Source organism: Sycon ciliatum, chromosome 2, assembly GCF_964019385.1.
Source record: "Sycon ciliatum chromosome 2, ocSycCili1.1, whole genome shotgun sequence".
Classification (NCBI taxonomy): domain Eukaryota; kingdom Metazoa; phylum Porifera; class Calcarea; order Leucosolenida; family Sycettidae; genus Sycon; species Sycon ciliatum.
Genome location: NC_088644.1, coordinates 43,194,792 through 43,210,169, shown reverse-complemented (window position 1 = coordinate 43,210,169; position 15,378 = coordinate 43,194,792). Strand labels below are relative to the sequence as shown.

At 46.6% G+C, this 15,378-nt stretch overlaps 1 protein-coding gene across 1 annotated transcript; it reads left to right on the top strand.

The window, feature by feature from the left end:
* The first annotated feature begins 39 nt into the window (after nt 1-39).
* On the top strand, nt 40-14,941 carry LOC135810198 (MTRF1L release factor glutamine methyltransferase-like). Its single transcript, XM_065323671.1, has 11 exons — nt 40-397; nt 1,137-1,225; nt 1,905-1,998; nt 2,890-3,135; nt 3,907-3,971; nt 5,269-5,312; nt 5,986-6,088; nt 8,296-8,391; nt 10,270-10,383; nt 12,794-12,987; nt 13,351-14,941. Exons 1-10 carry the CDS (start codon nt 140-142, stop codon nt 12,828-12,830), a joined length of 1,146 nt encoding a protein of 381 aa, XP_065179743.1. The 5' UTR covers nt 40-139; the 3' UTR covers nt 12,831-12,987; nt 13,351-14,941.
* Nucleotides 14,942-15,378: the final 437 nt, after the last annotated feature.

The window sequence follows — 15,378 nt, the reverse complement described above, 5'->3', positions numbered from 1 at the left end:
CGGCACGTGCCAGATTCGAAGAAACAAAAAATCAGTTTTGTTTGATTCTGCTCGGACTCAAATACTCGATCTGTTTGATGCAAACAGGAGCAGTTATCTCGCCTCTTTCAACCTTGTCCATTTTCGCAAGCCGGTGATTATGTTGCCAGCAATAGTGCGAAGTCTATGGCTCTCGAGCAGTAGCGTTTCTCACACCCATCGCCTCCCCGGACTGGCGTTGGGTGCCTGTGTTGTTAGAACTCTCTGCACTCCACATGGTCATGGAGATCCAGACGTTCACCGGCACAGTGTCAAGTACGCGGTTGAGCAGTGTGAGAAGCGTCTAGCCGAGCAGAATATACCAGAGCCTGACCTATCAGCAAGGCACATGATGGCGCACATCTTGAATGGCAAATCCGTAAGTGCAACCAAGAATAGAGTGAAAGACAAAGAGGTGAAGAACATCGCATCATAGATGGCAATTTTTTATACATTTCCATCTACCGTATTTTCCGGGGTATAAGCCGCACCGGGGTATAAGCCGCACCCCCCTTTTTGAGGCAAAATATTGACTAAAAGTTGGTATTCGGAGTATAAGCCGCACCCACAAACCAAGATTTTTCACACTCAATGGCCTTTCTACAAATTTATTATGGTTATGGAGCTAAATACCATGTTAGATCAGATTATGAAGTGTTAGTGCACCACAGGTTGCTGCAGAGATGTTGGTGTATTGCTGTGTTGACTACAAATCACTCCATGTCATCTGCACTATCTTCAGTCTGGCTGCCACTGATGCACTAAAACTAGTAAAAGTGCCGGGATAGCAACACAGGCACGAAGCTGAGTCGAATGACATGTCACATTACGTCAGCATGCATACTGATGTATGCTAAGCATTCATTCGCGCAAGCATGTTCGGTGTATAAGCCGCAGGGGCGATTTTGGTCCGATTTTTAGCGAAAAAAAAGTGCGGCTTATACCCCGGAAAATACGGTACATTGTACTAGTACTGTCCATTCCTGAAATAAAATAAAAACAGGGACACTCACATCGGATTTCTATGTTGATTTACTTGATCTTGATGTGAGCATGTGTGTGTGTGTGTGTGCTGGCTGTGATGGCTGTGTTGCATGTCCTTATCGTAATGTGCGCAGCTGCATCATGTTCACAGCCGGCAAAAGACAATTCTCACGGACGCACAACTGCAAGAGTACAGGAAGATGGCAGAGCGCCGGCTGGAAAGGTGGGAGTTTGAGCCACCATGCCTAGTTTAGTAGGCAGGTGTGTGTGTGTGTGTGTGTTGGGTGGGGGGTAGATACTAGGTAGGTAGATTTTAGAGAAGTACTTTTTGAAGTAGTAAGAACGCGTTTCTGTGGAGCAGTGTTTGCTCCGGTCCGGGGTTCCAAACCAGCCCGGAACACCCGGCACATGACTTGTTTGTGCACCTGGTGTTGGCAGGCTACAAAGAAGTTGACGTCCATTCCAGAAGTTATGACTGTAAAGTAACGTACGTGAAATGCATGTTCTGCATACTCATCCTTTCATGCAGTCCCGTGTGTGTGTGTGTGTGTGTGTGTGTGTGTGTGTGTGTGTGTGTGTGTGTGAATGTGCCTTAATGAGGCATTTACTGCCGATGATGTTTCTTTCCAAAGTTGTGTGTCATCATGTCCTCTATCTTCCCTATTGGATGAGCTTTTAATCCACATGCTGCTGTGAGGAGCATCCATATCAGTTTCAGTTTTCATGAAGAACAGAATCAGTCTCTGGAGGAAAGGGCTTGGGGCTACAGGAACTATCAAACATACAAATTCCTATTTCTTAGAACCTAAATGTATGTACTCGCTGACATTGCTGCTGCTTGACATTGCTGCTGCTGTCGCTGTCGTCGTCGTCGTCGTTGTTGCAATATTACATTGACGTAGAACACCTGTCCCATATATCATCGGTGAGTGGGATTTCCGTTACCTGACACTGAGCTTGAGACCACCGGTGCTCATTCCACGACCGGAGACCGAGGTAAGAGTGGTCAATGTGCAATGGCTTTGTTTGATAGATAGATATAATATATCTATCTATCAAACATTATAATTATGTGTTTTCATATGTTTTGCCACTACTTCACTATGAGTTCTAGTACAGTCATGATGAAGTCTGCTGAGACAATTTTCATTTGTGAACAGGTGCTACTAGTTGTTTCGTTTTGGTCTCCCGTGGACCACACCAACAAAATTATTTTGTTTCACCCAAAAGGTCTAGGTTTAGAGAAGATTGGAAAGGCCCTTTGTTAGCCTTCTATGACATAATGGTGACATAATCGGTGTCGTTCGTAAGACATAAATGACTGCTTGTACTGTATACTGTACAACACGATATTTTCGGTGTAACTTTAATTTCGGTGATTTCGGTAGTGAAAACCAGCACCTAAATTTAAATTACACCTAAAAGACACCAGAGTATACACTGTACGTGAAGGGAATGCTGGTCACCTAATTCTACATTACACCTGAAACCTGGCAGGTCCCTGGCACCGAAATTTTGATGCACCTAAAATTACATGTTTTACAGTATGCACTCAATGAAACCTTTGGCAAAGGCCAGCGTTGTCACAAACACATTGATATAACGGTTGTTTGCATAACGTTAGTACGTGTACTCCAACTTAGTAGCATAGGTGCTCCTTGATCCTCGGATATCTTGTACTATGTGATGTATGGTCCCGTCCTGCTCAATGAAGTCCAGTCATGGCACTCAAGTTTGCGCCTTGCATCATTTCGCAACCCACTGTTCGCAGGTCTAGGGCTGCACAACGCCCGGCGCATACCTGAGTGACACAACTGGATTTCATTGAGTAGCTGTAGATGGCGTGGAGTTGCAATGCTGTTCTTGTTGACTGTGATTGATCTACAGGAGCTAGTGCAGCATGTCCTCCAAGATCTCAAGACAATTCCTACTTCTTCCAGTACCCGTGGAGTTGAAGGCAGTGATACCGACAGCAGTGCCGATACTGGCAGCAGTGCCGATACTGGCAGCAGTGCCGATACTGACAGCAGTGCCGATACCGGCAGCAGCGCCGATACTGGCAGCTTGCACTGCTTGGACATAGGCTGCGGCTCTGGTGCTATTTCACTGTCACTGCTTCATGAATGCCCCGAGGTAAGTGTGATGGGAGGGAGAGCCTGCGATCATGGACCCACTGACGGGTCCCTCGCGTTGCGCGCTGTCTTGCTTGCTGTGTTCAACGCTCAATGAGTCAGGTATTCGCACACTTGTAGATGACTATGTGATGGCACAGTACATACTGTACTCACTCGATTAGATACCCCTCGTGAATAGAAGCCTCCTCAAAATCAGCAATGAAAAATTGGAACGCCCCCCCCCCCCCCCCCCCCCCCGCTTCTATTCGAGTGAGTACGGTATTAGGAAACGCCTCTTTGCAACGCCAGGCTCCACCAGGCATTGTAGCTGCTAACCCTTCAGTAATAATGAGTGATGGCCTTCACTTCTTTGCATTACCAGGGTTCACTCCAATGCAATGCATGGCTCTGGCAGGTTTGGCAGCCGCTCAGCCACAACCGATGCCTCTTTGCAACACCTGGCATAGTGGTGGCGACTGTCCATAACCACATGATAGGGTACTGCAAGCAAACAAGCTCTGGTAGACGTACAACTTCACTATGTGTTGTCATATGCCTTGGGCATAGCTCTGGAATTTGTTAGTACGCAGTTTGTTAGTACGCAGCTTCTTACACATGACTCTCACATCCTCTGCTGGCCATCTTCAGTGGTAGGTTTCGCATAGCTGGTTTACCATCAGGCTGTATTGGGCTGTGATTTGCCAAACAGTGCATAGATGAACAGGGCTGGTCCACATCAAAACCATGGCTGTGTGAATGGTGTACTGTTTGTATCTGTACTGGCTTGCAGGTATCTGTATCAGCAGTGGACATCAACACAGCTGCTGTTGATCTTACTCGGCATAATGCAGCCAGGTAGGAGTAATGATACACATGTACACTACAGGCACTTCTATAGACAAGCTACTGTATTTTCCGGATTATAGCCGGCACCCAGGTTTTTGTTACGAAATACCCAATGCTGTAAGCAGCAAGCTGTTTCGGCCATAAAGGCCTCATCGGTACAGCTACGAGCTAAATAGGCCAAGCTACCAGCCATGGTGCAAAGGAAGCACCACAGACATTTTAAAAGATAGCTTGTCGCTCTCGCGCCAGAGTGCTCAAACTACGAAAAGTAGCGAGCAATGCGTGATGCAGCAGCACTAGAGCAGCTTTAACCCTTTACCATCCGACCAAATTTCCCCAGCAGTCCCAAATGCAATAATTATCACCTTATTCTGAGAATATCTTCGGTTCTAATCAACCAATTTTTACAATCTTGGGCATTCTGGAAAGCTCTCCATGAGCTGCGTACATTGAGCTCAAACAGGACACTACTGAGATCACATATCCAGCGCCAGGGAGCTTCAAATACACCCCATCGCTGTATATACGAGGAAATTCTCTCCTCGCCAGCCATTTCTCGCTCCTTCATCGTAAACAGTCCAAATGTTTTGCTTGAGTTTCTTTTCATGCTGCCCACGCACTCGAAGCATGCCAAACTGACTCAGCATGTCAGGAGAGGGGAAAATCCCCGCTCAAGGTCAGTCACTCGGAAAGAAATTCGACTTTTGCCGTAGCTGAAATGTCGAGCGAAATATCTTTGGAATGCGACATCGCAGCTCTTTACCGATTGATGCAATGGAAAGCTGAGCTCTTCGACTTCTTCCTAGATACTTAGTTCTTTAAATTCCGACAAGAATCGATCGAGTTACGAATGTTTTAGTGTATGCATGTCCATCGATCTCTAGAGATAGATTCAAGTACGCACGGATGGTCAAGGGTTAATACTGAATTACGAAATATAATCATCTACCCTGTATTTTACTGATCATTTGGCTATCGTTGTATCAGCCGCGCACCGACTTTTCCGGGTGAATTATAAGTACGGCTTATACTCCCGAAAACAGGGCAAGTGGCACGGACGTTTATATCTCTACCATACTCCATTTGTATGTACCAACTGTCCGGAAAATCTGAAGAGCAATATAGCATGCGTTCACACTTTGCACGACTCGCGACAAGAATGTGTTGGCACCGTCACCACTGCTAACTGTTTTATAATAGCGTGTGTGTGTGTGTGCGTGTGTGTGTGTGTGTGTGCGTGCGTGTGCATTTACAATGTGATGTGCGGCTGGTGTATCGTGCTGTCCTGTGTGTTTATTCTGAATAGGCTGAACTTTGAAAACCGGCTAGATGTGGTCCACTGCTCTGCAGGTATTGTTCTAGAATCAACGTGTCAGACATGTGCATTGCGCAATGTGTAATTTGTTGTATTCGATTGTGCAACCAATAGAGAGGTTCCGCATAACGTAATATCGCTAGTAAAAAACGTAATCGATCTACGGAAAGTCTTACGTAAACTGCATGCGCATCTGTGTTCCGCCATACGGAGTTTTCAAATCACATAGCTGCCCTTGGCAACTCCGAACGCGGCAGTGTACGACCAGATCGATCTGGGGAGAGAGTCATAAATTTGTACCCCAATCCATTTACGGACCAGCTACGTTATCAGAGCCCTATCTACGTACTCTACGTAGACAACTTTCCGTAAGTGGAGTGCAAACTCGAGAATCCACGGGTTTTTCCCGCCCACTAACGTAAAGCTTGCTCAACTTTACGTAGTGCGGAACCTCTCTAATGCAAAAATATTTTGGACACGTGAAATTCTGCACGAAGGCAAAGTCCTACAGCACATTTGCTGATGAGGCTCTTCTTACCTGACTGATGAATATCTATATGTATAATGCAAGTAAGGTGGAACAGGATTGTATTGCAACTCAGAGTTTCACGCCTGCATGTTCACATGGATATCAAGCCTGTGCCAAACTCAATGTACATCTAATTATCCTGTCCTCAACGTCTTGTGCTCTTTGGATTTGGTTTGCAGCCGAGCTGGCAGAGCGTTTCCCGGCACAGATGTTTGACGTGGTGGTCAGCAACCCACCGTACATACCCACCGGGGATATGCCGGGATTGGAAAAGGAACTGAAGTAAGTTGTTGATTTCAAGTACGGTTGCGCTCACTGAAATCCGACCCAAAGTGCGAAACTGACGCCCTGGACCAGTTCCGATTACATTATTGCACGTGTACATGTGTACGTCCAGCTGCATTCGTACCACTTCCAGGGCGTCAAGAGCCGTGCCAGTTGAGGGCGCCAAGGGCCGTGCCAGTTGAGGGCGCCAAATATATTCACTTTGGGTTGAATTTCACCGAGCACGACTGTACATGTACCGTGTAGTTAGTCAACCTGCGGGCCGCTAGCTTAAGCTACAGTTTGGTCAAATGCAGGTTCAAGCTTTGTGCCCATTGCCGCAGAACAGAGAGCCAGCAACCACGTGGATTCCGGGTACCGTTTTATCTCTAATATAAGCACAGTCTCCAATAATAGCACGTCTCCAATTGGGATGGCATTCAAAACATAAAGTGCTCAGTCTCCATTATAAGCACACTGTGTAAATTCATTAGGGAGGTTCCGGAGTACGATTTTTCGTGCCAAAATCCGTAGAGGCGCTACGGATTTTTTATACGTCGTTTTCGAGCAGTGAAATGTTCCGGAGTACGGAACTTATGTGTTTGCCGTCATTGCCTAGGTTACGATCGCAAACACGTCACATTCCCGCGCTATGCCTTTATATTTTGAAAATTTGTACCGAAATCAAAACTTCCCGCGGAAAATCCATGTTTCTCGTACCAAATTTGTACGCGAAAAATCTTTCTGCACCCGATGACGCAAAATCTCCATACGAAACATGGTTCGTGTGAAAGCCAGTCCACACGGATTCTCCGTGCCGAAAAATCGTATGGAGCACTCCTGGAAAAAATCCGTAGCGCCCACACGGATTTTGGCACGGAAAATCGTACCCCGGAACCTCTCTATTATCTGTACCGGCGAAAAAACCCTGAAATGTGTGTGTCTGACATGATTTGGCATGGCAGCATGCCTCTGAAATGAGGTTGAAATAATAATGGAACAGTCTCCAATAAAGGAACGTCTCCATTAATAGCACGGGGCGGAGGTACATTGAAAAAATAAAGGACCGTGCTTATATTAGAGATAATACGGTAGTCATGTTGCTGAACTACGGCCTTGAACGTCACTAACCAAATATCAACGGACATCCTGCTTGTTGTCGGTGTATTTCGGAACGTCCAACTTGTGGGGACGCAAATCGCTACAACCAACAGCGGCATTGAATTTCTCCAACTCCTTCTTGCCGGCCACCTCTTTCTCTGCAAGCCTTTCGGCACAACCTTGTGCTCGCTGGTCTCTTTCGGTGGCTTGTGCTCAACGAACGGGACCAGTGCATCGCCAGCATATCCATTGTCCTTTCCCCAGCTAGGTAGCTCGCCTCCAGCTTCATCCATTGAAAATCTTCATTGCTGCCACTAGCACCCGGTGTACGCGTAAAGCCATCGTTGTCTCCAGCCAAACAAAAATGTGGAGCAACCAAAGAGCAAAGAAGAACAACCAGATTCAAGCCACTGACCCGGTCCGAATCTTGTATGCCAGCAACACGTGCATGGAAAAGCGAGAACAGAACCAAGGAAGTCGTTGCATAAAAAGTGCGTTGCGTTCCCACGTGTATTCTAACACACACTACAGATTATATACTAACTACAAAGGACAACTGTGCAAAGCACACATGTTCAAACAGAGCTACAGACAGTAACTGCATAAATCTACGAGTACAAACTGCTCACAAAGCAGCGTTGAACAGGTACGAGTAAATTAATGTCAAAATGACCGGTTCTCTAATGTAGTTCATGCATCTACGTTGTCCACACCAGTCTAAAAAGAACACAGCAAAAAAATTCTGAACCAAATGTTTTCGTTCCCTTCTCACCATGGGCTCTTTCTAGTTTCAATGTGAGAGAGGGGGGTAGGGGGGGGGGGGGGGGGGTAGGGATGATAGGTGTCTCTCTGCTTAGTCTAGCTTCACTAGTACAGTCAGACCTCGCTTATCCGGTCCTCTTACATCCGGATCCCTCGCCATCCGGAAGAAAATAGCTGGTTACAGATTTATAGCATACGTAGTGCATCCAACATAACCGGTGTTCGGTAATCCGGTTCCCTCGCCTATCTGGATAATTTTTGTGGAAAACGGATGTGTGTGGTTAAGCAAGGTCTGATTGTATGTGTCATTCCACTACCGTGTGTCCATGTGTCTCTCCGTACACACGTGGTGTTTTCCGTAGCTATGAAGACCAATTTGCGCTGGATGGCGGAGAGGATGGCCTAGATGTCGTCAAAGATATCCTTGCGTGTTCGGCACATCTGCTCAAACCAGGCAGGTAAGTCAGTTCACGTCGGCCTTACTCTTGTCCTTCCATTTCTTTTCTATCTTGTTTGCGTACATGAGCACCTGACAACTATGTTTGTAGGCAAACACCAGGGGCGTACGCCGCTCGCCTCCAGGAGTGGTTCCCATGCCAACTGATGAACCACCATTACACACAATTGAAATGCTGTTTTTCGTACCCCACAGAGTTTCTGCATATTCTCCTCAGACTGGGTGAAATTGACGTCCACAAGCTGCTGGACGATGTCATTGCTACGCATTTATGGTTTTAAAAGACTGAACTTTTCCCCGTTTTATGGATGTTTTCACGGTTCAGCATGACGATTGCATGCAGTCTTGAAAGCTGCCTAAGTTTCGAATCATCTGGAGCAAACATCACACAGGGCAAGCAGAAGCCACCATTGCATGCCTGTCAAAAGACTATCCAGGGTAACTCCTCCAACAAGGATAGTTGAAAGCGGCGCTGTTTGCCATCCATCTGGATACGCACAGGAAATGAAATCCTTCGCCTGCGGTGGCGCACAATGATTGTCGATGACGGAAATCTTTTCCGTGTCCAGCAAATTTCGGGGGACTGGATTCCACTGTGGACGTCGACTTTCAGAATATCCCTTCCAACACACTCCCATGTCATTGAAGTAAGTTTTGGATGATCCAGCAGCTTCCAACAACGGTCGCTCTACAGCTTCGCCGACGATTTCTTCCTCAGCGCTGCTCGTTGCATGCATACTTCACTTGCACGTCAGGTGCGTCTGCATTCTCATCTATCGCTTGACCTTTGCCACTAGCACTGGCTACACACTTTGCCTGCAGCTCAAAATAGCTCTGAATAGAGCGCTGGCCCTCTGGATGTCGACTCTTCATTTTTCTTTTCCACAAAGCGAAAGCATCGTCAAAACACGACCAACTTTGTCAAAACAAACTCCAAAAGAAAATTTGACTCTGAGATCGAGGAATCCGGCGATGTAACTAGACTAGAGACTTTGTTGAACCCATGATGGGTTCAGGCATGGCCCAGTTCAGTAGATCTACGCTGTGTCCCATTCCCAGCACCACTTTCACACCTGGGCTAGTCACCGTCCTCGGACCGGCAGGCGGACTCCAGACATGCACTGCATGCACTTGCACTGTGAGTCTGTGAGCGCTACTATTAGTATTACTAGCGCTGGGCCAGGATCAAAAAATTCTCTGTACCCATATCGAATTTGTTTTACTGGTTCCCGGGCATCCCGGGAACCGCCCTATGTACGCCCCTGAACACAACGCAGTTCGCCTTGATGAAGGATTGGAACACAGCACCATTGTAGGAAAACAAGTTGAAACAACCCGTGATAGCGTACAAAACACAATAGCATTGTTAAGGTATAGTTGGTGGTACCAGTGCACAAAGTCATAGAACTTTCCTTCTTCTGCCATGCCATCTCTGCCTCATCACTCGTTTTTGTCAGTTTTCACCGACGCACGTTCAGGACGCTAACGCTAACTGATGGTGTTTGTAGAGACGCTGATGAGGACTGGGAGTTAGTGTATGTCAATCGGTGGTGTCATTGCCCTATTGATAGAAAAAATACTTGTACAGGTCTGTGTGCATGGTTGATGCCACAACACAAAGGAGCCTCCGGGAGCAACGGAATTTTGAGTTTGCACAAGTGGCTGGTTCCCACGACATAGTGGAGCTTTTTACGCCAGGTGTCTGGTGTCTCTGGAGTCTGACCTAAGTTGGGTTCTCCTCTGTGTTTGTTCAATGCAATGTGTGTGTCTGTCGGTCTGTCTGTCTGCCTGTCTGTCTGGATGTGTCTATATCTGCCTGTGTCTGTGTGTGTCTGTAACGTTGTGTATATCTGTCTGTGTGTGTGTGTGCCTGTGTCAGATCTCTGTGGCTAGAAGTTGATTCGCGTCAGCCGCCAGTCATTGAAGAGTACGTGGCGAGACACCCAGACTGTAACCTGGAGTGGCTGGCATCTCATACAGACTTTCAGGAAAGGTACTTTCCAAGTCTATTTGTGATTGTGTAGTCTTGTATCTACAGTGACCTTTGAGTACAATGGACTGTAATTTCACAAATTTTGGTGTGCTTTTATTTTCGGTACTTTCGATGCGTCTGTTTCATACCTAAAATTTCAATACACCGAACAAACACTAACACACATAATCCAATAGGGAACTGCTTCTCTGTACCGGAAATTTCTGTTCACCTAACCTAGCCTGTTGCCCTCATACCGAAAATATTGAGCACCGAAAATTTCTGAAATTAGAGTACCTCTGAAAGATGTTGGAACTGATACTCCATATCCAAGGTCGAGTGGCTGGGAAAGAGTAGGCAGGATCCTGAAAAAAGTCCTTTACATCCGATGCAAAGAGAGAAGTATGTTACATCCAGTGAACCTTTACTGCTTTCTGCTGAAGTGTTACTGTATGTACCCTGAGCATTGAGTCTGTTGAATGTACTGTGTAAGTTCAAATTTTCGTTCACGAAATCTTTCATTACGTACTAAATTTCGTTTCTGGTCGAGGTCTGTCACCCCGAACGTTCAGAGAAAAATTTTTTAGTTTGGTACTAACTTTAGTTATTTTGAGCCCCCTAACGAACATAGCGAAAGTTAATTTCAAACGAAGCTTTGTACTTATACGGTACACGAAGGAGTTGATCATTGCTGGTTGCTGGCTGCTGGTTGCTCTATCAGAGCTCGAGCTCTTTCACAGACCAAACTGTCTGTCCACTGCTGTCAAGTAGCCATTATTCCCGTAGCTATGCAGAAGACGTTACTTCAGTAACATCTGGTGCTAGCCAGGGTCCACACAGCTTTAATTTGGTATTTATTCCCGTAGCTATGCAGAAGACGTTACTTCAGTAACGTCTGGCGCTAGCCAGGGTCCACACAGCTTTAATTTGGTGTTTGTTTGTTTGTTTGTGTCACGCCTGGCGCTATCCCGTATATGTCCCGTACTGTACCGTACCAGCAAAGACAGCTGGCCACAATATTTTTGTTTGTTTGTGCCTTCGACATGCCTGGCGCTATCCCGTACCTGTCCCGTACCATCAAGAGTACGGTACCATCAAGAGAATGAGTATATATGCGAAGTGTATCGGGGGAGTGCATTCAGTGCAGTAACATTTTGTGTGGATTTGTGTGCGAGGCCGAGATCCCACTAGCAGGCTGGCTGGGCCGCCTGTCGACCAGCCCGGGAATCGCATGTAGGCGGATAGCATAATAATTATAACGTTTATACAGTCATGTAGATGTATAGCAGGGAGTCATATTATGTAAACGACTCCCTGCTGTATGGGGAGATTTTCTGGAAAGAAATACGAAGTAGAGAGATGAGTAAATGCAATCAGAATGGATGTTAGTTGCCGTCAGTATAATAATAATAAGAAGATAAACGCCCGTGATCGGCAAAGTCAGCGCCGGTCCCAGGAAACGTCAGGACAGACATCCCGTCGACTCCAGAACGCCCGTGATCGGCAGAGTCAGCACCGGTCCCATAGCTATGCAGAAGACGTTACTTCAGTATCTCATTGAAACGTTTTTGCAATACAATGATGTAGCTAATCAAAGGAAAAAGCATTTCCATCAGTTCTAGCAACATGCACGAGGAGCTAGGCAACAAAGCATAGCGCAGGGCCCTGAGCTTCCAAGCTCTCTCGTTTGTTTGTTTGTGTCACGCCTGGCGCTATCCCGTATCTGTCCCGTACCGTACCATCAAACACCGCCGGCCACAATATTCAAATAGGGCTTTCAAATGCAAGATCATAACGTGAAGCAACTTGGAAGAATGAATATGAATGCGAAGTGTATTGGGGAATTCATGTAGGGCGATAGCGCGGGTTCGAGTCCCAGGTTATGCCTAAAAAATAGGAGAATTGAAAACATCCCTATGCTTTTATTGCCTAGGTCATCAAGGTGGTAGATGGTGTCGTATTACCCTCGACCGTATCTGTCCCGTACCGTACCATCAAAGACGGCTGGCCACAAACAGCTGGCCACGATATTCAAATAGGGCTTTCAAATGCAAGATCATAACGTGAAGCAACTTGGAAGAATTAGTATGTATGCGAAGTGTATCGGGTGATGCATGCAGGGCGATAGTGCGGGTTCGAATCCCAGGTTATGTCTTGGAAAAAAAAATAGGAGAAATGAAAAATTTATAACATCCCTATGCATTTTTTTGCCTAGGTCATCAAGGCAAAAAAGCATAGCGTAGGGCCCTGAGCTTCCAAGCTCTCTCGTTGTGTAACTAATTACTAGCTCTGTCAGTGTGTACTGCACCCTGCTCTAAATCATTACAGTCATCGTTACTACTGTGCAGGGCTAATTGTGAAGTTGTTGCTCTGTTGAAGTGATGACGGCATTTGTTTTGTCCATTGTTCCTCGTGTGTATTCTCCCTCCAGGCCACGTTTCTGCCACCTCCGACGGCGGTGGTCGTAGTATGTCGCCTCAACAGCAGTGAGGTTATCACACAGCGGGCTGAGAGTACGCTGCTTGACTGGTTGTGGCACTCTCTGTGGCGATAACTGGCATGCGACCCATGGCCCTCTCACGTCAATGCTTTGACATCGTTCAACACGACTATGACATCATCCTGGTGAGACGTGTGCGTTTTGTTTCCCAATGCTCTCCTTGAAGCCCACGGCCTTACTTAGAACGTTCCGTCTTGTTTTGTGTGTTGCATTTTGAATACTGTATTTTCGGAAATTAGCGCCGGTCTTTTATTACCGCCTGTCTGAAATAAGTGCCACATCATTTCAGGGTTTTGTGTGGATTTTTTCAATTTTTCAATTTGGGTGAAAATTTAGGGCTCGCAAACTGCTAAGTGCCTCAGCCAGTATTGCTGAAAGTACGGTAGGTGTGCTCTAGCGGTTCTCCTATTTTCCCAAGTTCCTGGCCTCCAATGTTCTTGGAACCCCATGCTTAGTGTAACTTTCCATGTGTTTTCCATCTATCACAGATGCGCTGAATGCCATCGGAGCAGGGTGTCTGCAGAACTACAGTACAGTGCACGGGTGTCGTACTTCATCTCCATGCCCTGGCATAGGTCAGCAATGCGCTATAGTGGAGCTTCTACCATGGCCTGGCTCTATGGAGTAGCCTGGTGCCTACTCTGGTCAGCTGCCATTGCAACAAAAAAATTATGCCGACGGCGATGGATGACGCCAACAGCAGCGACAGCAACAGCAGCAGCAGCAACAGCAGTTGTAACAGCAACAGCAGCAGCAACAACAGCAGTAGCAACAGCAGTTGTAACAGCAACAGCAGCAGCAACAACAGCAGTAGCAACAGCAGTTGTAACAGCAACAGCAGCAGCAACAACAGCAGTAGCAACAGCAGTTGTAACAGCAACAGCAGCAGCAACAACAGCAGTAGCAACAGCAGTTGTAACAGCAACAGCAGCAGCAACAACAGCAGTAGCAACAGCAGTTGTAACAGCAACAGCAGCAGCAACAACAGCAGTAGCAACAGCAGTTGTAACAGCAACAGCAGCAGCAACAACAGCAGTAGCAACAGCAGTTGTAACAGCAACAGCAGCAGCAACAACAGCAGTAGCAACAGCAGTTGTAACAGCAACAGCAGCAGCAACAACAGCAGTAGCAACAGCAGTTGTAACAGCAACAGCAGCAGCAACAAGTACAGCAGCAGTTTGAACAATTGACCCATTGGACCCATTGGGCAGTGCCGAAATATGGAATGTATGAGTAATGCTTGTGACTCGTTGTGAGTACGCTGGGATCAGCAATGCACTGTTCAACACCCCGGGCGACCATGCCCAGGTGGCTGGGAAGGGTGTTTATGGTACAAATTACGTCATTGCGCAATGGGTCCATTATGAAAGAATAACAATGAATAGCAAAGCACGGTCGTGCACTGCTTAGCAAGGTGCAGTCTACAGTGGGCCCTCAGTGCAACAGAGGTGTATGCATCAACATCAGCAGTAGCTCGTATTTCAATACATTCGGACTGGTGCTGCTTGTGTAGGCCAGTAGATCGAAATGTATACGATAATCTGCCTTGATGCATAAGCACAGCCCACCACCCATTCGTCTTAGTGTATTACAAGTACACATATTTCGTATTGGACACGTATTGGACACGTATTGGACACGTATTGGACACGTATTGGACACGTATTGGACACGTATTGGACACGTATTGGACAGACACGTTTTTGCTCTATGGTTTGTACTGTATATCTAGCCAGAGTCCCTACCCCGGTGGGTTCCGTAAACGTCGGGGTGGGGATTCTTGGTGGACACTTGGTAGTATTTGCACGCGGGCTGCTACAGTACAATTGGAATGCTCTCGAGTTTGCAAGCATTTCCTCATCTCCTGCTGTACATCAAGTGCTTCACCCCATCATTAAGTCCCATCCTGCAATCGCTTGAGGTTTATGTCAGCCACTGCACACCTATCTAGAGCTCTATACTATAGTCTATACAGCCATGGACATGTACATGTGCTGACTACAGTGGCCGCTCAATTCTTGTTGCTGACTACCACTGCTTCTTGCCGATTATGACAAGAGTGGGTTTTGCGATGCACCACTCCCAACTCCTCAAACCTTGACATGTGTGCTGGCTGTTGCACACTCAGCCGATACTGCGTGTTCAGAGCAGTTGCAACTAGCTAGCATCAATAGAGTGTGCAACGGCCGAATACAGCGCTGTTCCGACAGCATTTCAAGCCGGCTGACGTAACATGTTATGATGTAATATTCCTCGCACGACTGATTTCGATGTTTTGTGCTGGGTGTCAACCAGTACGGGTTGCAATGCATCATACGCGTGTTTCCATGCACTAGTTTGTAGAGGATCAAATGGGGATTTGTCACCGGCAGGTCCAGGATACGGCTCATATACCTGTACAACGTGCATTGCACCATAAAAATGGCATCGTCAACTTGAAATGCTGTCGGACAGCACTGATATTGGAGTTCCAGAACTATTGGGGATTATGATTATTTTGGTATTGCTAGCATCCT

Coding starts and splice junctions, on each gene's coding strand:
- LOC135810198 (XM_065323671.1), top strand. CDS start 140: ATGTTGCCAGCAATAGTGCGAAGTCTATGGCTCTCGAGCAGTAGCGTT. Junction 1,999..2,889: donor TTCCACGACCGGAGACCGAG/GTAAGAGTGGTC, acceptor ATTGATCTACAG/GAGCTAGTGCAGCATGTCCT. Junction 5,313..5,985: donor TGTGGTCCACTGCTCTGCAG/GTATTGTTCTAG, acceptor TTTGGTTTGCAG/CCGAGCTGGCAGAGCGTTTC.